Source organism: Acromyrmex echinatior, chromosome 17 (assembly GCF_024713525.1).
Source record: "Acromyrmex echinatior isolate Ae372 chromosome 17, ASM2471352v2, whole genome shotgun sequence".
In the NCBI taxonomy this organism is placed as follows: Eukaryota; Metazoa; Arthropoda; class Insecta; order Hymenoptera; family Formicidae; genus Acromyrmex; species Acromyrmex echinatior.
This window is the reverse complement of record NC_141868.1, coordinates 9,596,817-9,621,629: the sequence shown is the minus strand read 5'-3', so window position 1 is coordinate 9,621,629 and position 24,813 is coordinate 9,596,817. Positions and strand designations below refer to the sequence as shown.

At 30.0% G+C, this 24,813-nt stretch overlaps 2 protein-coding genes and 2 long non-coding RNA genes across 7 annotated transcripts; 1 reads left to right on the top strand and 3 right to left on the bottom strand.

Moving 5' to 3' along the window:
- Positions 1–464: 464 nt before the first annotated feature.
- On the top strand, positions 465–21,926 carry LOC147906988 (uncharacterized). 4 transcript variants are annotated; one of them, XR_015547992.1, is made up of 5 exons: positions 465–1,223; positions 13,073–13,299; positions 18,645–18,852; positions 19,103–19,321; positions 19,646–21,926. It is a non-coding gene; the product is annotated as an uncharacterized LOC147906988 (long non-coding RNA). The 4 variants fall into 4 exon arrangements; XR_015547991.1 differs by having other exon boundaries at positions 19,451–21,926; XR_015547990.1 differs by having other exon boundaries at positions 467–1,223; positions 19,103–21,926.
- On the bottom strand, positions 2,363–6,785 carry Polr1F (RNA polymerase I subunit F). Its single transcript, XM_087415176.1, has 3 exons — positions 6,331–6,785; positions 5,201–5,343; positions 2,363–3,921 (listed from the first exon to the last, which is right to left on the bottom strand). Exons 1-3 carry the CDS (start codon positions 6,519–6,521, stop codon positions 2,735–2,737), a joined length of 1,521 nt encoding a protein of 506 aa, XP_087271302.1. The 5' UTR covers positions 6,522–6,785; the 3' UTR covers positions 2,363–2,734.
- LOC147906989 (uncharacterized) lies at positions 14,165–18,688 on the bottom strand. Its single transcript, XM_087415253.1, is given in 3 exon segments — positions 14,165–14,170; positions 16,014–16,337; positions 16,339–18,688. Coding segments are annotated over 3 exon segments (1,026 nt in total). The 5' UTR covers positions 17,035–18,688.
- Positions 21,927–23,247: 1,321 nt separating the features above from the next.
- Positions 23,248–24,215, bottom strand: LOC147906987 (uncharacterized). The gene is made up of 2 exons (XR_015547994.1): positions 23,608–24,215; positions 23,248–23,523 (listed from the first exon to the last, which is right to left on the bottom strand). It is a non-coding gene; the product is annotated as an uncharacterized LOC147906987 (long non-coding RNA).
- Positions 24,216–24,813: the final 598 nt, after the last annotated feature.

Genomic DNA, 24,813 nt, shown 5'->3' with positions numbered 1-24,813 from the left:
GTCCCCGGTTTGTCCAGGTATCAATTACCAACGGTTGGACCTTGGGACGTAACATCAGTCAGTAAAATTCTTTCTTCCGATTGGTCAATCAAAAGTATTCGTAGTGTCAAGGACATCCTGTGATTCGTCCATTCCTTATGACTTAAGGTTTAAAAATCTATTATAAATCCGGGATAAGACAGGGAGCATAGACTACTGAACTACTGTTTGGAAATGAATGAGCAAGAGGGTCTTGAAGCAAACAAACTGTTACTTGAGAATAAAAAAACTTAAATATTTGTCTTTATTAATATTAACCGTGTTAACACAGAGTTTAACTGAAACTATTACAGGTGATGAGACAATCACAATTTCGAATTCTCGGCAGGACTGTGAAATTACGGAATTCGCTCACGAATTCTGACGCGACAGATTTTCTAAAAGGCAGTTAACTGTACTCGGCAGCGAATAAAAGAGACAAAAAGAAAGAGTGAAAAAGGCTCTCTCAGTCAATCTCCAATGGAATTCCTTAAAATTATAAAATTTGAGGGGATTTCTTGTCACAGCGTGTGATTCGCGATTCACTGATTTAATCGCGAGAAAAAGTTCAATTGCCATGCGCGGATGAGACAGCGAGCCGTTGATTGACACGACGCAGATTGCCAACATACAGCGCAATGTTCGTCCCGCGTAATATGCGATATCCAATGAGTGTACAGCTTTACTGATATTCTTATTCTAAAGGTATAGTGTCATTAGATATTGCGTGTCGCGCGTGATTAACATCACAACCTGAGTTTTGTTTATAATCATGGTTTATTTTTTCAATGACTAGAAGAAAACATTGCAAAAAGTTTAGATTTCCAGAAGAATCAAAACTCATGTTGTGCACATTATCACATTAATCGCGATGTGATTTTTCATGGCGACTTCAAACAACTATATATACACTAGATTGGGCATCTCCATTTTGAAGCAATGAGAAAATCGTGCACTAATTGATCAGCACCATTTTAATTTGATCAATATAAGACCGTAACAGAAGCTTTCAGGTGTTTCTCTTACGTTTAGTGTTCTTTAATGAGACGCATATGTCATCAAGATCATCCTGTGTGGAATTGTATTTGAAAGATTACTTTGAAAGATTATAAAATCGCGTGACTGTACAATGTGCAAAGCATCAACATGAAGTGCTGTATGCCTGGGTGTGGGCAGAGAAATAAAAAAGGAATTTCATTTCATAGGTAAGAATTTTTGTATTAAATGTATCAATTGTTGCACATGTGTTAACGATGTAGAATATGAAAAGTGTTATTAATATTATTTTATTGAGTGCTAATAAAATTGAAGTGACATTATTTTTGTTTACGTACCGTTCATGTCCATATAAATTTCCATACATCGATAGTACATCGATCGATACATCGATCACAGCGTAAATAGATGCAAACACTTCTGATTCGCTCAAATATCGTCCCAACTAAAATGGCGGCTGATAAATTGCGGCCACGAATTTTCCTCGATGCCCATTCTAGTGTATATATAGTTCAGTGGTTACAATCTTAAGACCGCAGCACAGATTTTTGCATAACGCATAGTGCATAAGCGAATCAACTAATCAGAATCCCCTTTCCTTCCATTCGATAGAAAAGAATTTCGATTGGTTGATTCTCTTATGCATTATGCAAGAGTCTGTACTGCGATCATTATGCCACGAAGTACATGACAATTACATTGTATACATGATGTATACGTTACAATATTCTGTATCTGCAAATAAAATGTTTTTGTTTTCTATTATATGCTGTTACTAATTCTATACATAGTTATCTCATTTTATGGTTTGATGCTTTTATTAAACGCTAATTAATCGTACAAGTATAAAAATATTGGTTTCTGTACATTTCCATTTAGTGCATTTTTCTTATTACATGGATAAGACTTAAAAGTGAATTCTATAAAAAATTTTAATTCAATCTTTTTCAATTTTAATGAGAAATTTCGAATTTGACAATATTACAAGTGCTTTTCTTTTAAAATTTTTTTTATATATAATTAAGATCTAAATTGCATGAATTATATCTGTTGCTGATATATTGTACTTTATATCGAAATCCTTCAGAATCGTGTTTAATTATTCGGAAAATATCATTTGTATCGTTCGTTGTATTTTTACTTTTAATTTTAAACTCGAAATCTAAATCTCTTGACACATTTGCATGTTTCTGAAGACTTTTTTTCCTTTCCTTATCTGAAGTTACGGACATTATTAATTCATGTCATATTGTTTCTTAGGATCTTTTCGATAGATTTTGATCGTGAGCCTCTTGAATTATGTTTCTTAGGATCTTTTTTCCTTTTTTTTTTTGTCAAAAGTGACGTATTTAATGAAATTTCCTTTTTTCGAAACTTAGACATTTTAAAAGTTTCATTCAAATTTTGTCGACTTGAGTCTCGTTATATGATTGACTTTTTGCTCTTTCTTTTAATAATTCTGTTTATACATAGATCTTATTTTGCAGTCATTATTTTAACAACGTGAGTCTCTTGCGAATTTGACATTATAGGTGGCTTCTTGCTATTCGTATATTTTGCAGATACACTACTTTCTAAATTATTTGAAAAAGCATTGACGTTTAATAAATACTTAAGCATATGTTGCTTTTCTTCACATTTAAGATAGAGAATATTCCTTGCACTATTAACTATTTCTTCTTCGTTTTCTTTGTTAATATAAGTTAATATAAGTTCTGAATCAGGTTTCTTCACATTTCTTTTCCTTTTTTATCTCTATTTCAGTAATACTATCTAATAGAATGGAATTTTTTCTCTTTGCAGCTTTATGTGACTCAGTAAATTCATCCAAAATTGATTCATTATTAAGTAGCGATTTGGATATTTTCTTGTTTGTCTTATGTTTTGTATTATCGACTTCTAAATTATTTAAAGAATCATCAGTATTTAATAAAATACATTGCTGTTTGTTTTCAGATTTAATCATTGCAGAAGTATTGCTTTCTACGTTCAGCTCTGATTCATTTTCAATTTTGACTTCACAAACGTCTTCTGAATTCTGTTCCAGAAACTTGTGTTTTTTTCGGTGTTTTTTCTGTTTTTTCTTCTCTTTCTCAGAAATGCCATCATTTTCCAATATTCCATCAATTTCAATCTTCATAGAGTTATTTTCAGTTGCACTGTCCACACCAATGTTTAATAAAATACATTGCTGTTTCTTTTCAGATTTAGTAATTGTAGATGTATTACTTCCTGTGTTCAACTCTGATTCATTTTCAATTTTACAAACAACTTCTGAATTCCGCTCCTGAAACTTGTGTTCTTTCTGATGTTTTTTCTGTTTTTTCTTTTCTTTCTGTGAAATACCATTATTTTTCAATATTCCATCAATGTCAATCTTCATAGAGTTATTTGTACTTTCAGTTGCACTGTCTACACCAGTATTTAATAAAATACATTGCTGTTTATTTTCAGATTTAATAATTGCAGATGTATTGCTTCCTACGTTAAATTCTGATTCATTTTCAATTTTACAAACAACTTCTGAATTTCGTTCCTGCAACTTGTGTTTTTTTCTGTGTTTTTTCTGTTTTTTCTTCTCTTTCTCAGATATGCCATCATTTTCCAATATTCCATCAATGTCAATCTTCATAGAGTTATTTGTACGTCCAATTGCACTGTCCACATCAATATTAATTATGCTTTCTGACAATCTACAACCTTGCGAATAATCGGATTTCAAACTGGCGCAGATGAAAGGAGGTTTGCTCTTATGATGTAGTTGAGTGACGCAACATCTTATTTCCTGACCAATCTCCACTGACTCACCTAACCATTGATCTGTATTATCTGGTTTCGGAATAGATACGGTATATATTTTGTGTACCAGCATTACAATATAGTCCAAGCTTTTCTTATTCACTATACCTGCAACATAATACTAGTTATCATATCTACATATATAGTATTCTATTTTAAATAATACATTAAGATTTCTCAAAAACAATGATAGATACAGAAATATCAGTAAGACCGTTTTCTAAAGTACTGATCTGAATAATAGAGATTTTAAGTTTTAAAAGGCTTTTTTAAATATCTTGCTACGATAATTTTTCACTGAGTTATTGCTATTTCAAAATATTAAAAATTTATGCAAAAATTTAGTGGCGTTTTTTTTGCGTGCGTGCGTGAGTGTGTGTGTGTGTGTGTGTGCATGTGTGTGTGTGTGTGTGTGTGTGTGTGTGTGTGTGTGTGTGTGTGTGTGTGTGTGTGTGTGTGTGTGTGCGCGCGTATGTACAAGATGTTTGGAAAATGATGAATCTTTCGCAAAGGCAGAATGTACTAAATTGTGAAGAAAAGTCCTGTATCACTTTGCAATTTTCGCAATAATTAACAAGATATTAATTGCTAAAAATTGCCGAAATTTGATCTTCAATAATGTTTTACTTAAAACTAAATATTATCAACTTTATAGGAAAACTGCAAAAAACGAAAATTGTTTGTTTTGTTTTCATAGAACTATACGAATTTTTTCAGATTTTATCAACTTTTTAGTACTGCATTTTTTCATTTTTATTAACATGAGAAAATATGGTATTAAACAATTCTAAAAAAAATTCTAAAAAAATTCTTAGAGTTCTAAATGCAGTATTAAAAAATTGATAAAAAATTCTGAAAAAATTCGTAGAGTTCTATGAGAAGAAAATAAACAATTTTTGTCTCTTTCAGTTTTTCTGTAAGGTTGATAGCATTTGAGTAAAAATTTATTGGAGACCAATTTTTGGCAATATTTAGCAAATAATATATTATTAATTATTGCGAAAATTACAAAATGAGGACTTTTCTTTTCAATTTAATCCATTCTGCCCCTATGCGAAAGATTTATCATTATTTTCCAAACACATTGTATATATACATATATTTCCTTAAATATATATATATTATATTATTATTAATAAATATTTTATCTTCATACCAAAGAATTATTCAATATTGTTAAATTTACTACTAGGAATTTAACAAAATATACACTTCAACATAAAACTTCTTCAACATAAAAATCTCATTTGTAATAAATACTATGGGATATCATACAAAACTTATTTGGCACTTAGCCAATAAAAAAAATATGCTAAAATTTCATAAATTAATTAATTTTCTTCAAGAAATCAATTGAAGTATGTAACAATTAGCGAAAATTATTTACCTTTCAGAAAAAATCCAGTCTTTGGACGGAACAAATAGAAATCTGCTTCAATGTTGACATGAATAAAGGGAGAATCATAAAACAATTCTCCCAGATTGCTAAGCAATTTAGGATTTTTAAAAGCCAGTACAAATCCTTTCAATCTGAAATGTAAATTACTTTGATATAAATATTAAGAAGACTTCGGGCACCTCAAATTTTAATAAAAATATCCTCGATGCGTATTCATGTAAAAACAAAGATTTGACAAGAAAAAAAATGTTCTGCTCTATGAACCGAGATATTAATCGTTAAAGTAAATAATCGACGATTATTCAAGTTGGAAAATCCATCACAGCAGTAGTGCACTGCTTTAAAAATACAAATTCACTGCTTTAGCAGAAAATTTGCTTTTAATGCAGAGAATTTGTGTTTTTAAAGCAGTGAACCATTGCTGTGACAAATTTCCTAATCTGAATAGCCATTGATTTTAATGATTAACATCTTAGTTCATGGAGTAAAGCAACACTTTTTGCTTGTTAAATCTTTATTTTTATGCATTGATTAAGTATATTCTTTTAAAAATTTAAAGTGGCCAAGATTTTCTTAACATGCACCCAAATTATAATAATAAACTAACAATGAGACATTTAAATTTTAAAAATATATTTGATAATACTCAAGAATTGTGTCCAATTTTGCTCATCAATTTTGATGAAATTAAGCTTATTCGATGTTTTTGCATGAAACGAAAGAATCTGGCAAAAAAAAAGCGTCGCTCTACCCTGTGAGCTGAGATATTAAGCGTTAAAGTTGATATAACTATTGAAGTTAGGAAATCTGTCACAGAAACAAAATGGGTCTATAATTGTACTGTTCCACATGAATTTCCATTTTCCACGCGAAGCAACTCTCACCCCTGACTCTCGCCCACCCCCTCTCCTTCTTCCCCTGCAAAGAGGCACAGGATTCGGTAATTGTACTTGTTGTTGAGGTTAGAAAATCTGTCATGGGGGTCTAAACAGTGGGGTGTATAGACTAGGCTTGGGTGGATATTTTATATATTATATATATATATATATATATATACATACATACATATATATACATATATATATATATAGATATATAAAGCATAGATGAATACGTACTCTCTGTCATAAGCATTCAACAACGATCTTAAAATCTGATTTAGACCTCGCTGAATGTTGTTCAAATGATATGGATGTAATGCAACGTGCTTGATGGTCCTCACAAAGTGCACGTGAGAATCCTCATCTTCTAGCAGACCTCTGAGTTCTAGAATGGTCCACGTTACTTCGCGATTCTTTTGATATTTCATCTTGCTTCGAACACAGTTGACGTATATTAAATATTATTCAAGTAATTCTTCAGTTGACCTTCCTCACCTTCAAACTTCGTAAATATGGTTCATTCAACGTGTCTTTACATGAAATGATCAAAACGAATTTGACAAGAAAAAACTTACTGTTCTATCTTAGAACCGAGATCGAGACTAACGACTAGCGAGATTCTGATTCGATTATTCAAGAATCGATTCTTTTTCCACTCTCTTGGATGGAATCCATTGGGTGAAATCACACTGCGGAATAGAAAATGCGTCATAAAAGCAACCATTCAGCGTTCTTCTGTGTTATTCCGAATAGAGAGCCTACAATCAGAGTGACGCCATACGGGTATCACTTGTAATTGGTCCGCCATGTTTTAGCCATTCCCTCCAGTTTTTTAAACGCATTATTTTCTAAATTTTGAATTTATGCTAAATAATGCTCAAAAATTGTGACAAATTAAAAAATGCTAATAAATAAATATTGTATATAAAATAATAAAACTTACATATATTATTTATTATAAAATTTCATTTATTTTGTACTATTACAATATTGTACATTTTGTAATATTGCACATTACTTTATACAAAACGTTATTTATTGCACATTATTTGCGCAAATTAAATGCGCTAGTTTATATCCATTCTCTGTTCCTACATTTTAGGAGCAAAATGCATCTCTAATAGTATAAAACAAATCAAAAATTCAGAAAAATATATATGTATATACCATTTCATAAAATATTATATGTTAAATATCGTAATTATCATATTATTTGATTTAGACTCACAATGCAATGATATATATTGGGTCATCTAAAAAGTATCCGCGGTTTTTTGTCACTAGATGTGTGTTGATGGTCATATATCTAGTGACAAAGTACCGCGGATACTTTTTAGATGACCCAATAATTGAAAAGATTACGACAAAAAGAGAAAGAATTAAATTCGTAACAAATGTGATGACTGTACATATACTTACCATAGTGCCAAGATACTTCAGATATTATAATTAATCTTTGTATATTTTATGTTACATTTTTATTTTAATATTTTAAATACATTATTTATAAAGAATAAATTACTTTACCTCACATACGGATGAATTTTTGACGGTGTCCAATTTTTATGTTTGCCTTTTATACTCTTTAACCAATTTATTCGGCGTTCTGTGTCTTTCGGAATTATTTTCATAACATATCCTTTTTTTTAATGAATTGTTACAAAACGGTATTGTACATCCAACCATATTTCTAAAATAATTTCGATAATTTTATTTTTTTATCAATGTTCCTTTACGTATCCATGTTGTTCAATGCTGTTGCACCTAACCCTAAAAGTGACAGTCTGTTGGATAGACTGAGACCGTATATCTCTTTTTCTCTCGCAGAATTTCGCTAAAATATGATCTCGTATGGCGCCACTTTGATTATAGGCTCTCTAATTCCGCTATTAGGCTTCCTAATAGCGCTAATTGGTTGTTTCAATGGCACATTCTCTTCCGCAGCCCTTTTCCGCACCGTGTGCTTTCACTCATCAGGCTGGCGTTCCATGAGCGGATTTACAGCGAAAGGAAACAGAGAGACCAATCACAGTCGCAGAAAAGAAAGCAGAGTCATATAGCGATTTCGGCCCGACCGAGTTTGCACTAATCTGAGAGTCGATTCTGTATCTTCAAACAAGATGAAAATTACAAAAATGAGCAAATTTACTAGATATTGATCAATGAAATTATTAGTATTCTAGTAAATTCGCTCACTTTTGTAATTTTCACCTCGTTTCAAGATGTAGGGGATCGATTGTGTATCTTCAAACAAGATGAAAAGATTACAAAAGCGAGCGAATTTACTAGAATATTAATAATTTCATTGGTCAACATCTAGTAAATTTTCTCATTTTTGTAATTTTAGATGTTGACCAATGAAATAATCAGTATTTAAGTAAATTTGTTGACTTTATAATTTTCACCTCATTTTCAGGGTATAGAATCGATCCTCGGGGTTGAAGTAATAATATTTTATTTCGTGCTCTCCTATTGATAGAGCGTGTAACATCAATCAATAGCGACGCATTTTTTAACTTAAGTTACAATTATATATGTATATATATATACAATAATCTATAATTTTTAAATTGGATAATTTAAATTATCCAATTTAAATTTCAAATATACATATTATAATAAATATACTATGCGAAATTTGTGTACTATTATACTATCATTATATTGCTTTATACATTACAATTTATAATTTATGAATGGTACAAGATTACCGATATAAATTTTATATTGGGAATTGATTAAACTTTTGAAGAAGAAAAATTTGATTCCAATGTGTTACTATATTATTTTATAATTAGTTTCTTGTTATAAAGTATGTATATATCAATATATATATATATATATAGATGTCATGAATATACGGCCCCACTCGTCCCGAGTAGGTAGAGTGGACTAAATTGAGTAGAAAAATCCTCTACCATTTTGTAATGCTCGCAATAATTAACGAGATATTAACGTTTAAAGATAACCGAATACGCGCGTCCGCTCGACTTACTATTGTCAAAGGTACGGCCCACCAAGCGCACGGCCGCGAGGAACGGGAATGGCCCAGCAGGCGCGCCGCGCCCTTTGAGTTTAGATGCTCGTAAGCCCGCGGTTAATATCTCGTTAATTATTGCGAGTATTACAAAATGGTACAGGACTTTTTTACTCAATTTAGTCCACTCTACCTGCTCGGGACGAGTGGGGCCATATATTCATGACACCCTGTATATATATATATATATATATATATATATATATATATATATATACTTTATAACAAGAAACTAAAATATTAATTATAAAATAATATAGTAACACATTGGAATCAAATTTTTCTTCTTCAAAATTCTTTAATCAATTCCCAGTATAAAATTTATATCGGGAATCTTGTACCATTCATAAATTATAAATTGTAATGTATAAAGCAATATAATAATAGTATAATAGCATACAAATTTCGCATAGTATATTTATTATAATATGTATATTTGAAATTCAAATTGGATAATTTAAATTGTCCAATTTAAATTATAGATTGTGTATATATATATATATATATATATATATATATATACATATATATATATGTATATATATATATATAATTGTAACTATAAAAAAAAATTATTAAAAGCCAAGTTTATAAGTTTGTATAAAAAAATTCATTATTGAACATTACATAAAAAATATTTAAAATTGTTAAATAGATTTGAAATAGATATTAAATACATATTAAATAGATATTAAATAGAAATAGATATTAAATAAATATATTTTAAATTATTAAATAGAATTTTTAGTGCAAAAATGAAAATAAAATAATCTCCAATAGCCTCTATATATTATTGTGCGTTATTTAAGATACATCCTGTATAATTGCTAAATTATAATTGTCCGTAAACAAATCTTCAAATGAAAATAAAATATTATAACTTATACCATATCTTACAGTTACTTTAAGATTCTTGATAAGTTATCTTTGATTATTGTCTTTGATATTATATCTAGATCTGTGGGCTAGATCTTTTTCTTTAGAAGCAAATTAAAAAAAAGGAATTATTCTCATATACATATACAGTCATTTAAAGTGCTTTATTTTGCTAGGTACTGAATCTATCTGATAGTAAATATCCTCAGCGTTTAATGTATTCTAATTCTATATATACAGGAGACATCACGTGAATCATTTTAACACGAAAGGGAATCGAATCTGGATTCCTCAGTATTTCGTGTGAGTATCCTAAGCCTTTAGACCATCGAGACTTTAGTTTTTCGCAATAATGGATATATAAGGAAATAACGCATATTTAACGCATATTTAACGATTTATTAGAACTGTTTAGTGAATACACAACGAACGATGCTGAGGGATCCGGAATTGACTCTTGGTCAAAGTAATATTTTTCACAATAAAATTTATTTACAAATCTCCAGTATATTAAGATCTATTTCTCCAAAGGCTATTGAGCATAAAATATTATCAATCAATTATTATTAGTTCAAAATTTCATTCTCTTTCACTTCCTGAAATATTAATCAAGAGTTATGGATTACCCTGTGTGTGTGTGTGTGTGTGTGTGTGTGTGTGTGTGTGTGTGTGTGTGCGCGTGCGTGCGTGGTGTGTGCGTGCGCGCGCGCGCGCGCGCGCGTGTGTGTGTGTGTGTGTGTATATAATCTAACATATATATGTATATTAGATTAACATGGAAGATTTAGAAGACTTTTTGGAATTTATGGATGTGACAGAAGTTGCATGTATAAAAACACCTAAGCGTTACATTCGAGATTTTGCAAACCCTTTTGAATTTTTCTCTGCAAAAGCACGTTGTTTAAACAACGTTTCAAATTTAGTAAAAAAGTGATATTATATATTGTCAATTATTGAAGAGAATTTAACAAAATATAGTAATAGAGGTTTACTACTTGTGAGGTACTACTTGTTTTACAACTTCTTATGGCTTTTCGATTTTATGCTACTGACAATTATCAAGTGAATAAAAAAATTATCAAGACAAGCACTAATTAAATTTTATTTAGATTTAATTATTTTTAATTATAAATATTTTTAATTATAAATATTAGGTTGTTACAGACAATTTAAAAAAAAATGACGATTTAAAAAGTTTTTCGTAACTTACTGTATGCAGATGTGTTAAAGCAGTGTCGATAGCAAAGAAACTCCATGAATACGTACAATTCCCTAAAACTATAGAGAGTCGCAGCAGCATCAGAAATTATTATAAAAAAATAAAAAAAATAAAAAAAAAGAAATAGCTAGATTTCTAAATGTTGCTGCTTGCATTAACGGAACTCTGATAAAAATTGCCAGTCCTGACAAAGAAATTGGAAAAATTTTTCGCAGTAGAAAAGGCTTATTTTCTTCAAATATACTGATGATTTTATACAATTATTTAAATTGCACATGAAAAATATTGTTATGCATTGTATATTTTTATATGTTTAGGCTGCCGCAGGACCAAGAGGAGAAATTTTCTGTATTGATATTAGGCACCTGGGAAGCACCCATGATACTTGTTTTGATCGCAATGCTTTAAAACCATTTTTCATAGAGACTAGGATAAAAGATATAAAATATAAAATATTTTTTATAAAAAAGTAAAACTTTAAAGCGAAGCGAACGTAAAACAGAAATATAATTATTATTCCTTTTGTATTTTGTAGGTCTTTTAGGTGATAATGGATGTGGTTGTCATCCATATTTACTTACACCTGTTTTACAACCACTTAACTAGGTAGAACATAATTATAACAAAAGTCATAAAAAAATAAGAAATCATATAGAAAGGACACATGGTCGTTGGAAAAAAAAATTTTCTTGTTTAGAGGACTTTTAAATAAGTTACTTCTATTGCTATCATTTGTGCTACAGCAGTTCTGGAACTTATATATCCACATCAATTGCTCAAATGAAAATGTTTTAGTCAATGAAGTAGAGCAGATAATGCAATATTTAGATGCTGATCTTCCTCGTAATATAAATTGATTGGATTATCGATTGCAATTCATCATTTGACACTTTTTAAGATAAGAAATACTGTTTCAGAAATACTGTTTCAGAAATACTGTTCGTTAATTATTGCAAAAATTGCAAAATGTTATAGGATTTTTCGACTAAGTTTTTCTTATCAGAGAAAGCATTAGATGATTATTAAGCGTTATTTAAGAGACATCCTGTATGGATTGTTGCTAAATTACAAATGTTTGTAAACAAATTTTCGGATGTTAATAAAATATTATAACTCACGCCCGAAATCTCACAGTTGTGTTTAAAGATTCTGATAAGTTATCTTTGATATTGTCCGTCATATTGATTGGCAATTTATAAGATCGGTTTATAATAAGATATAAACGATGACACATAATAATCTTCCTTCAAAGTGTAGATTTATATATTTTTTGGAAATTTTTCTCAGAATTTTTATACGAATTGGAACACATTTCATAAATATTTCATCTCATAATATTTATATTTCATAATATTTATCTCATAATATTTATATTTTTTCTCATACATCTATAATTTTTCATATATGTGAATTTTTAAATATTCTGAAATTTAAATAAAAGTTCAAATTATATTATTATTAAGTTCAAATTTTTCTCCGAATTTTTCAGAATTTTTATGTAAATTTCAGAATTTAATATAATTTCTAGCTACAGTGAATATAATATATTTATTTGATCGTTAAGTTTACAAGAATTAATGAAAATCAGCCTTTAATTTAGCCTTAAATTATCCCATTGGGACGTCTTATATAATTTTATAATTTTTTAGAAAATTTCTCAGATTTTTTTATACGAATCCTAAAATATAAATTTACATATACGAACATTTTTGAGGAAAATATAGATTCTTTCAGTATTTCTAAAAAAGTTTTCATTTGTCTAAAAATTCTGAAAAAAATTTTCACCAGGACTTTATTGCTTCAATTTTAATTTTATCGGTTATAAATAATTAATTTTATGATTTTAGATTAATGGATTATCAAAACAGTACACCCCAAAATTTTCGGACACTGAAAAAATGTTATTATTGAAACTCATTGAAGATGTAAGAGACATTGTGGAGAGTCGAAAACGGTCCAAGTTTAGAAAGAAAGAAGGCAACTTGGGATTTTATCACAGAGCAATATGCAGATAATGCTTTCCTGTAAGAATATGTGCATAATTAAAGACATGCTGGGTGAATTTAAAATATAGGTATTTTATGAATATATTAATATATTCCAGTAGATGTATTAGGTCAGAAGAAAAGTTCTACGGATTTTTGTAGAAACTTCAAATTTTATCACCTTTTTTTTAAATTTTGTTCATTTTTAACGAAGTTATTGTATATATAATTTTGAGCTAACAAAATCCCACAGAACTTTTCCTCCAACCCAATATATAAAGAATTAACTAAAAAATTATCTTTAAGAAGTTCATTTGGAATAAATTAGAATATTATTAAAATGAATATATGGGGTAAATTATTTTATTTAATATCTTATAGGATTGTATTTGTGATAACACAAACTATAGAACAATGCTTTAAATGGTCTAGCTGGATCTTAAATGCTTGTATAATTCTGTGTGAATTTATATACTACATATGTAGTCCTTTGAAATGCGCGAAGTGATTTTTCAGCCTTGAAACGTCTAAATAGACGACGTTTGTTCCTTCATATGATCAGTATAAATTTTATACTGGAAATTGATTAAACTTTTGAAGAAGAAAAATTTGATTCCAATGTGTTACTATATTATTTTATGATTAATATTTTAGTTTCTTGTCATAAAGTATTAGGTGTTGGAATTAATTCGTAGCGTTTTTAATGAAAGAATGTTATTTATTTCACATGAGCATTAAAAAATACATTAATGAAAGTACTTCCCATCACTTGTAAAACGCTACGAATTAATTCCAACACCTAATATATATATGAGGGCAAGGTGAAAAATAACCGACCTCAACATGAAAACATGAACTATGTACAAAGTTTTTAGTAAGTACCAAGTGTTATATATCAAATTACTCGCATTGAAAATATCTATAATTTCTCCTTTGACCACTTTCCTAAACAATTCACAGCTAAAAAGTTATAGCCAAAAAACCATAAGAAGAAAAAAAGCAAAAAACGAAAATTTAAAAAAAAAGTACGACTTGTTGTTGAAGATGCCGCCATCGAAGTCAAACTTTTCGGTATATATTCAAGTGTTATATATCATATTGCTCACATTAAAGGCGGCTACAATTTCTGCCTTGACCATTTTTCTCTACAGATTAGCATAGGCTCGGTAGGCTTATAAGTTGCGGCGGCAGATTTGAAAAAAAGCGCTAACATATTTTTGACTCTAACTTTTTAGCTATGAATTGTTCAGAAAAGTGGTCAAAGTAGAAATTATAGATATTTTTAATACGAGTAATTTGATATATAACACTTGGTACTTAACTAAAAACTTTGTACATAGTTCATGTTTTCATGTTGAGGTCGGTTACTTTTCACCTTGCCCTCGTATAAGTTAAATATAATAACATTATTATATGTAACTTATTTATATTATTAGGTGTACAAATAAGTTTCCGCCGTTTTTTATAAAAAATTAAGCATTTATTGTGAAAGAACGATACATAATGTTTTATTGATGTACGTCAAAATGTAAATGCAAGTTCTTTTTGCGTTTGGCACGAATCTTCATTCAATAATGCTTCCAATTCCGCGTCTTCGTACACTTTCAGCCTTCCGCTACATTCTTTGTCTACGACGTCAAATTCACCGTTCTTAAATTTTTGAAACCATTCACGACAACTTCTCTCACTTAAGGCAGCCTCATATGCTTCTACAAGCAATCGATGAGCCTCAGCTGCAGATTTCTTCAAATTAAAGAAGTAAATCAAAAGTTTCCGCAAATGACGCTTATTCGGCTCAAAACTCGGCATTTTTCGCACAAAAAAAATATATGATGCTGATATAAAATCGCTAGTATTTCAAGGCTATGTTGTTGACAGATGTCCAACCTTATGATATAATAAGTAAAAAGGAAAAAGGACTACGAGTCTAAAACATAAATTGACAAACTATAAAAAATTAAAAAATTGAAATAAAACTATGTCATAAAATTAAAAACGTAAAATATAATTTGACAATCAGAAGGTGAACAAAACAAACGTTTCGATCCTAGTTGGATCATTTTCAATGTGACAAATAAATTAGTGTGACAAATAAATTAACAATGGTAATTAACAATAGAGTTATAACGTAGATAAAAACATAAGAAATTAAATAAAATTCGCATTCGGACGCAAAATTAACTATAAAACTCGCTTCAAATTGAGAGGAAATCAAACAAACGATTATAGTTGACAAAAATGTGCTCCTCCGAACCGTGTGTGTGTATAAGGACGAACATGTTTCTTATGTGTGTGTCGAAATGATGTATTATCGATTAGGCAATACAATTGGAATCGAAATTGATCGTCTCTCTAAGAAGCTAAGATATAAAGTAACGACATATAAAGACAAGAAGGTTGAAATGGAAAACTAGAAAGAGAAGGGGAAAAATTAATAAGAAGGAAAGAATAAAGTGGAAGGGAGAGAAAGTAGGGAGAGAAGAGAAGAATAGGGAAGGGAAAGCAGTCAAGAAGGAGAAAGAGATTGAATGATCTGTGAATAAGTATCGGGTAAAGATTCGGTATCATTTTGTCTATTAAGGCCTTGTTTCTGTCTTTTAATGTGAATCATTTCAGACACCAATCTCTTATTGTAAGAAGATTCGCAGTCCAAAATTCTCACATCATTCCATTTGAAATTATGATCAAAATTGATTCGATGATCAGTTATGACAGTAGGAGAACCTGTATTCTTTTTGATGTCAGAGATATGTTCGTGTAGTCTCGTGCTCAATTTTCTCTTTGTCTGACCAACATAACTCACCTCACAATCATCACATGAGATCTTGTAGACAACATTCTGATTGGAAAGGAAATTAAGCTTGTCTTTTCCTCTCTTTATGAAGCTTTTTAAAGTGTTAGGAATAGAAAAAGCCAATTTACAATGAAACATACTAGAGATTGGAAGGAAACTTTCGGAAATAGATTCAACATAAGGAATCGTAAAATATTTGTCTTTATTGCGTGAATAGTGTGTAGTATCTTTGTTATATTTATGAAACTTTAATCTGCGTTCTATTGTAGAGAAAATAAAGGGAAGAGGATAACAGTTATTTAAGAAAATGTGGATAGCTGGATTTGATATCTATCAAATTTTTTTGTTGGAATCGTGGATGTGATAATAAGATAATTTTGTCAATAAAACTAATGATGGTACCTTTTTTATGGCACAGAGGATGATTTGAATGGAAATTAAGAAACCTTCCAGAAAATGTCTTTTTATGGTAAATGTCAAATATAATTCTATGGTTATCTATAATCAATATTGTATTGAGAAAACTCAACCTGCCATCTGTACCAACCTCCAAGGTAAACTGTAATCTCGTATGTAAGGAATTAAAAATGTTCAGAGTGTCATTGACAATGTCAGATGGAAGCGCGAGCAAAATATCGTCCACATATCTAAAATAGAACAAGGGTTGTGCTGACAATTTTTTTAGTGCTATTTCTTCTAGATCTTGCATTACAATGTCCGTGATAATTGGAGATAACGGTGAACCCATCGGAGTGCCGAACTGTACCTGTCTGTAAGTTCTGTTGTTAAAAGTAAAAAAGGTAGAGTTTAAAATGAATCTGACAGCAATAATGAACTCATTTTTTGATATGTTTGTCTTCGCCGAGATGTAAACCCATCTCCTGTCGATGCTATTTAATGCTAGCTCGACAGGAATGTTAGTAAAAAGGGATATTACATCCAACGAAGCCAAAATATAATTAGTAATTTTACGATTCCTTATGTTAAATCTATTTCCGAAAGTTTCCTTCCAATCTCTAGTATGTTTCATTGTAAATTGGCTTTTTCTATTCCTAACACTTTAAAAAGCTTCATAAAGAGAGGAAAAGACAAGCTTAATTTCCTTTCCAATCAGAATGTTGTCTACAAGATCTCATGTGATGATTGTGAGGCGAGTTATGTTGGTCAGACAAAGAGAAAATTGAGCACGAGACTACACGAACATATCTCTGACATCAAAAAGAATACAGGTTCTCCTACTGTCATAACTGATCATCGAATCAATTTTGATCATAATTTCAAATGGAATGATGTGAGAATTTTGGACTGCGAATCTTCTTACAATAAGAGATTGGTGTCTGAAATGATTCACATTAAAAGACAGAAACAAGGCTTTAATAGACAAAATGATACCGAATCTTTACCCGATACTTATTCACAGATCATTCAATCTCTTTCTCCTTCTTGACTGCTTTCCCTTCCCTATTCTTCTCTTCTCTCCCTACTTTCTCTCCCTTCCACTTTATTCTTTCCTTCTTATTAATTTTTCCCCTTCTCTTTCTAGTTTTCCATTTCAACCTTCTTGTCTTTATATGTCGTTACTTTATATCTTAGCTTCTTAGAGAGACGATCAATTTCGATTCCAATTGTATTGCCTAATCGATAATACATCATTTCGACACACACATAAGAAACATGTTCGTCCTTATACACACACACGGTTCGGAGGAGCACATTTTTGTCAACTATAATCGTTTGTTTGATTTCCTCTCAATTTGGAGCGAGTTTTATAGTTAATTTTGCGTCCGAATGCGAATTTTATTTAATTTCTTATGTTTTTATCTACGTTATAACTCTATTGTTAATTACCATTGTTAATTTATTTGTCACACTAATTTATTTGTCACATTGAAAATGATCCAACTAGGATCGAAACGTTTGTTTTGTTCACCTTCTGATTGTCAAATTATATTAGGTGTTGGAATTAATTCGTAGCGTTTTACAAGTGATGGGAAGTACTTTCATTAATGTATTTTTTAATGCTCATGTGAAATAAATAACATTCTTTCATTAAAAAACGCTACGAATTAATTCCAACACCTAATAAATAACATTCTTTCATTTAAAAACGCTACGAATTAATTCCAACACCTAATATTTTACGTTTTTAATTTTATGACATAGTTTTATTTCAATTTTTTAACTTTTTATACAGTTTGTCAATTTATGTTTTAGGCTCGTAGCCCTTTTTCCTTTTTACTTATTTGATTTATTGAGCCTTATTATCTTGATAATTTACGATATAATGTTTTACATCAGACAATTTTAACCATAGCTTGCAAGTGGCACCGTCTTTTGTCAAACGGCGGAAACTTATCTGTACACCTAATAGTTAAAAATATAGAATGTTATCTGTTATGTATTAATATCTGTTATAAAGTCATTGGTGTAGACTATGATAATTTCAATGTTAACATTATAGTAAAAAAATTACTGTATATTATTCTCCTGTGTATCTTGTACTATTCATTTTCATCAAACAAAATAATTGCTTAATAAAACATTTGTATACAATTAACGTACGACTTTCAAAGAAACAGTCATGTTCCGTAGCAGACAGGCTACAAGAAAGCTCGTGCCAAATATATTTTCCAATTACAGGCACGTCTTCCAATGTAATTTGCAGGATACCGATAATATTAAGTACAGACCATCACCTTCTTGTCCACCGCTAAATTCTACAGACAATAAACCATGTGGTTTATGCTGTGGTACATCATGAATGCATTGGAAACATCCATTCTGATTTGCTTGATGAAGATGTCTTAGCAACGGTCTATCGTACACTAGGGTTAACGTAATTCTATGAGTATGTGTCTAATGCGGCAACTGAAGCGGATTCAAAGAGACAACCGATTGTCATATCTGTCCAAACTGTGGGCAGGCGGCGTCACTATAAAGTGGCAATATATAAATGTTGAATTACGATTTTTCTTTATTTTGAAAAACTATAATATATTCGTTACAATCATATATCATAGTAATAAAAATTGAATTTTTGACAAAGAGAATTATAACTGAGTAGCTTATTTGTATCTCTTTTTTTTTGTTTTGCGTAGAAAAAGAAAAATCTTCACACCGTCCTCACCCGAGGGGGACCCAAAAGGGACACCCATCAGGGAGGGAAGATGCCCAGCGGCCCGCACCACTGGGTGTGTCGGATTTAACCATTTCGTGACCTCAAAGGATACACCGGGATGGTTGCCAACCTAAAAAACTTCCCCTTTTCCTAGCACTACGTCCAGGCATATTTAGAAGTGCCCCGGAACCACCGACAGGTATTACGTCAGGACAGCCCCAATACCAAGGGTTCTCACCTTCCGTACGGGAACCTCTATTTACAAAGTCTTAAATCTAATTCACAATATATACACAATTTATTTACAATATTTATATACTACGAGAAGGAGCGGTTCGGAAGAGGAGGAGGCAGTATAGGCGGACGTACTGTCCCCCTGACCTCTCTCACCCTGATTTCTCTTCGCTTCCTCTTTACTTCTCATGACGACCTCGCAAAAGTTTGCGAAAGCAAACCGTCCACGCCTCAGAGGAGCCCACGAGGAGGCCCCAATCACCAAATCGTACTCTCTGTCTAAATCCAGATCCAGACCAAGAACCGCAAATAAATCCTCTCTCCGCCACCCACAAGAGGCAACAAAGGAGGGTGTATACAGCATTATCCGCCGCCGCTCTACAATGTTGGCAGATCGGGGATTCAATGTCTTCCTTCTGTATCTCATAAAGATACGCCTCAAAACTACTGTGGCCCATTATGACTTGGATCATTCTATATGTGAGACCACCGTTATTTGTACCTCTAAAATATCATTACTTAACCTTCCCTGGTGGAAAAATTTCACTGAAATTATTTCACGTTTTGGAACACTTTTCAGCAAAATTTCAGCATTTTAGAAAAATTTCAGTTTAATTTCAGTGATTTTTTTTTGTTGAAAAATTCATTTTCAGTCAAATTTCAGAAAAATTTCAGTAAAAATTTCAAAGAAATTCCGATAAAATTTTAGAGAAATTTCAGTTCAATTTTAAAGAAATTTCAGCGATTTTTCAATATGTTAACTGAAAAATATACTTTTAATGAAATTTCAATAAATTTTCAGCAATTTCGCTGAAATGTTCCAAAACGTAGAATATTTTCAGCGAAATTTTTTTACCATGGAATTATTATAAATATTTTATATATTACAAATATTATAAATATATTAAATATTTTAATTCTTTACCTCACACTTTCTTTAAAAAATGAATTTTCTAAATGTTTAGCCATTATATTTTGTAACCTCATGTCAACCTTTAGTCACCACGTTTTATTTTATTCTCGCATTTCCCGCTCAGTCATGAAGAATTCAATTTCATGATTAGACATTAGCACTGAAATTTTGGTTGGAGATTTGAGATTTGAAACCAATCTTGAGATTTGAGAAATGACTATGAATTCGAACCTGAGACTTCCAATCAAATATATTGTTTTCAATATGCATGTTCTGAGAATCGAATCTCGCGTATATGGTTCTATACGGAAATTTCTATTGCTCTGTCGGAACAAATATGAGACTTTCAATGAGACGTGTTCTTTTTGAATGCGTACATCCCGAGAACCGAATCTCGCATATATGATATATGAAATTTTTGAAAATTCCGCTCTTTTAGATGTCAATATTATAATGAAAAACATAATAGAATCATGTATGTTCTACATAGCATCGAAGTTTTCAGAATAAAATAATCGAAAAAAATTCAAAAATATTTTAAAAATACAACTAAAAAATGAAACATTTCATAAAAGTTGCGAAATATCTGCAATATTTCTGAGACAGCTCTGGAATAGCAAAATGTCCGCGATTCTTGCACATGAAACCTTGTTGAAAGGTTTGCTAAAATATATTATAGAAAGAACTTGCAATCTTCTTGAAATATAATCAAAAAGTTACGGAAATAGTTGAAACTTTTTCGAAATATGACCGTAACCCTCTCAATTTGAAATATTTAAATAAATTTATTAAGAGTTGTGATCTATTTACAGATTACAAAACTTATATATTAAAATAAACTTAAATTATTTCTCAAAAATAGTATTTAAATTTATTATATTCAAAGGATTGCAAATAACTAAAACATTACAATAAATATTATGCATAAAGTATTTTCATTATGTGATTTTATTTGCAATCTCATATTAATATAATATAATAAATGTAAATATTCCTGAAATATTCTTAATAAAAATAATGCATAATATTATATATAAGACATATTATTTGCATAATACAATATAATTTTTATTAATATATCATTAGTATATATATCATTAGTATATCATTACTATCTACATTATATGACATTACTTTCTATTAGGTGTACAAAAAAGTTCTGAGCTTTAGATTTGATACAACCGAAATAACAATTTAAATTTTATATATCTTCCCGCCCTTTTGCGGTTTTAAAGCGTTAACATTTGGCCTTCTAAAATGCCATACGGTTTGGCGTTTGATGCACATAACCTCAAAAATCAGTAGTGTTCACGATGACAATAACAAAAGAGCATATTCGATTTTCCATCCACTTCGCGTTTCATCTGAAGAAAAATGCTGCTGAAGCCACTGCAATGATTTGTGCTGCATATGGAGAGAACGCTGTAAGTCATGCTACATGTAAAAGACGGTATCAAAAGTTCGCCAAGGAGATTTCAGTCTTAAAGATAAATCGCGTGCTGGACGCCCTGAAAAGATTGAAACGGACGAATTGCAAGCATTGCTGGATATAATCTCTGAAAAGGAGCTTGCAGAACAGCTTGGCGTTACGCAGCAAGCCATTTCCGTACGATTACATACGTTTGTTTTTGAATAAAGATTGAATTTACAAAAAAAAGCTCAGAACTTTTTTGTACACCTAATACATTATATGACATTATATGATATTACTTTCTATATTGCATAACATTACTACATTACATTACATTACGTAACTGTGTACAATAGTTTTATCAAATTACTGCATCATCATAGATTTATATGTTCTGAAGCAGATGTCGGATTGTCTGACTGTAATCTATTGATGTGTGGAATAAAGAATACTTTATCGTTGAATGTAAAGCAGTAAAATTAATTTTCTTGTTAATCATCATCGTTCTCAATGAGTTAATGTCTGTTAATTTGAAGTTACAATTGTCAATCCGACATCTTCAGGTTTCAGAATACACATAAATCTATGACAGTGTGGTAATTTGATGAAACTATTGTACACAGTTACCATGTTCTACTAGAGTTTTTATTTTTCATGTTCCATATACATTTTATATTATGCGTTTACAATTTCACAAATTCAAATATATTATCAACATTGATAATAATTTCATGAGGAGTCGAAACGTTTGTTAATAATTTATGTAGTTTATATAATATTGTAAATTACTTAGCTTGTAATTCCTTATTGTAATTTCGAATTTTAAATTAGTAAATTGTAAAAAAATTTCTAATACTTAGAAATATTTATTATTAAAGTACGTCTGGACAATATACTTTCTAACAGACGTCAATGTATATAACATAGTAACCATATAGCCTCAAATCGATACACAAACTACATAATTAAAGTTAGATGACAAGAATAATTAAATATGTAAATTAAAATTTGAATCAAAAAGTGGAATTTCTACGTATCTTTTATTTCGGAGCAATTAAATAATTGTAACTAATGATTTTAACATTGAAATTATATTTTTTTAAGGATGAAGTAATAACTTTTACGCATAGCTGAGTGCTATTTTTCAACTGCAAGTTAATCTGCAAATTAAATTCATTTTAGAATTAAGGAATAAAAAATATATTTTTCTCTGAATATATTATATAAATTTGCATTACCAGAATTTGTGTTTTTAAAGCAGCGAATTTGTGTTTTAAAGCAGTGAATTTGGCTATAAAGTATCAAAACATGTGACCACAGCGTACACATATTATTATAGATTAGGTTAGATTAAATAAGTTTAAGTTAAATTAAATATGGCAAAGTATATATAATTATAAATTATATAATCCAATAATTGTATAATCCAAGTTATATCTACTTATATGTATTCTTATTATATAAAATTATAAATGGCTCAATCTCACTTTTTATGAAGACTAGAAACATGTGCTATGCTATACATATCTCTTACAGCTGTTATGTCCTGCCCTCCGTAGAAATATAATTTTACTTTCTTTTTTCGTTTCGCACTGAATTATTTTTCGTTATTTAATCTCGCATCGTCTATCTAAAGTATTTCTATTAATTAATTGATATTCCTAGAAACTTATTCGGTGTAGTATGATTCTGTCATGCCGACACCGCATGATACATGTGTCGCGTGAGCCAATCGAAACACCCGTGAGGTGCCACATGCCGATGTACAATATTGCGATGAAATTCCAGGCAGGATAACTCCATGCTGAGTTAAGGAATATGCTGGAACTGTCATGTCATCATCCTGCAGGGTTTAAGAAAAATTAATTCGAAATACCTATCCGATCTCAACGCCTATAATCTCTCAGAATAAGAATAAACTTATCACATATCAATCACGGCCCGTGACGCGCGTGTCGCTCCGAATCCTTAGTGGGATTTCAGCCGCTCTGACCGAGAACAAATTAATTTTGAAATCTCGCGTTATGTTACATTTTTTGTTTGATTTACTATCTTTTGGCCATCGTGACCGCCTTAAGGGGATGCTGGAGCGAAGGCCGAAGTTGATCAAGGTCGATATTACAGGTTTTCATTTCCAATGTATAAGCTGCTTACGCCTTCTGAAGTTAATATGATCATGCAGGAAATTCGATCGATTAATTATCGATATTTTTATTCCGTTTCCTACATTACCATCTTAACAGGGACGTGTATTAGGATCGGTCCCACAATGTAAGATTTATTTTGGAAAATTTTCCAATTTTAGAATTGAAAAAAAAATAAACATAATTGAAGTTAATCTTATATTTGTAGAATCGGACCTTAGAAATTTAGTTGCATTATATACATATTTAGTTGTATTATATACACATGCAATGTAGGCCGTGTTCTATATCAGTACTAAATCAATATATATCACCTGTACTAAAAGTCTGTAATATACATAAAATACAGATTTTTAATTAATAGATATATCGAGACGAAACCGTAATAGCACTTTTTTCTTACATCCAATGCCATTTTAGGTTACGATAATATATTATCATAAATGAATATCATTATATATATATATATATATAGATATATATATATATATATATATATAGATATTCATGCAGATATTCTCTATGTCCATTTTTATGCAATATTAAAATTTTATATTATAATGTGTATAATGATATATAAAATGTAATTCTAACGTTGTATATAAAAAGACATTCATGAATACGAATTACAATTACATTTTATGTGTATTATAATATATGTGTATATACACAATAGCACAAAAAATATTATACTATTATTGACATATTAGTGAAGGCATAAACATGTTAGTGAATTAATGATATATGCAATATTAAAATTATATTTTGGGTACATTATTGTGTATATGTACATTATAATACATATAAAATATAATTATAATTTATATTCACTAATAATGTTTTGTTATATATTACAACAATGTTAGAATTATCATAGTATAATGTACATACAATTTTCTATATTAGATATATAGTCGACATATTAGTAATGTATAAGTACTATAAGCATCTATCTCTTTTTATTAAATGTAGAAAAAAGAGAACATCAG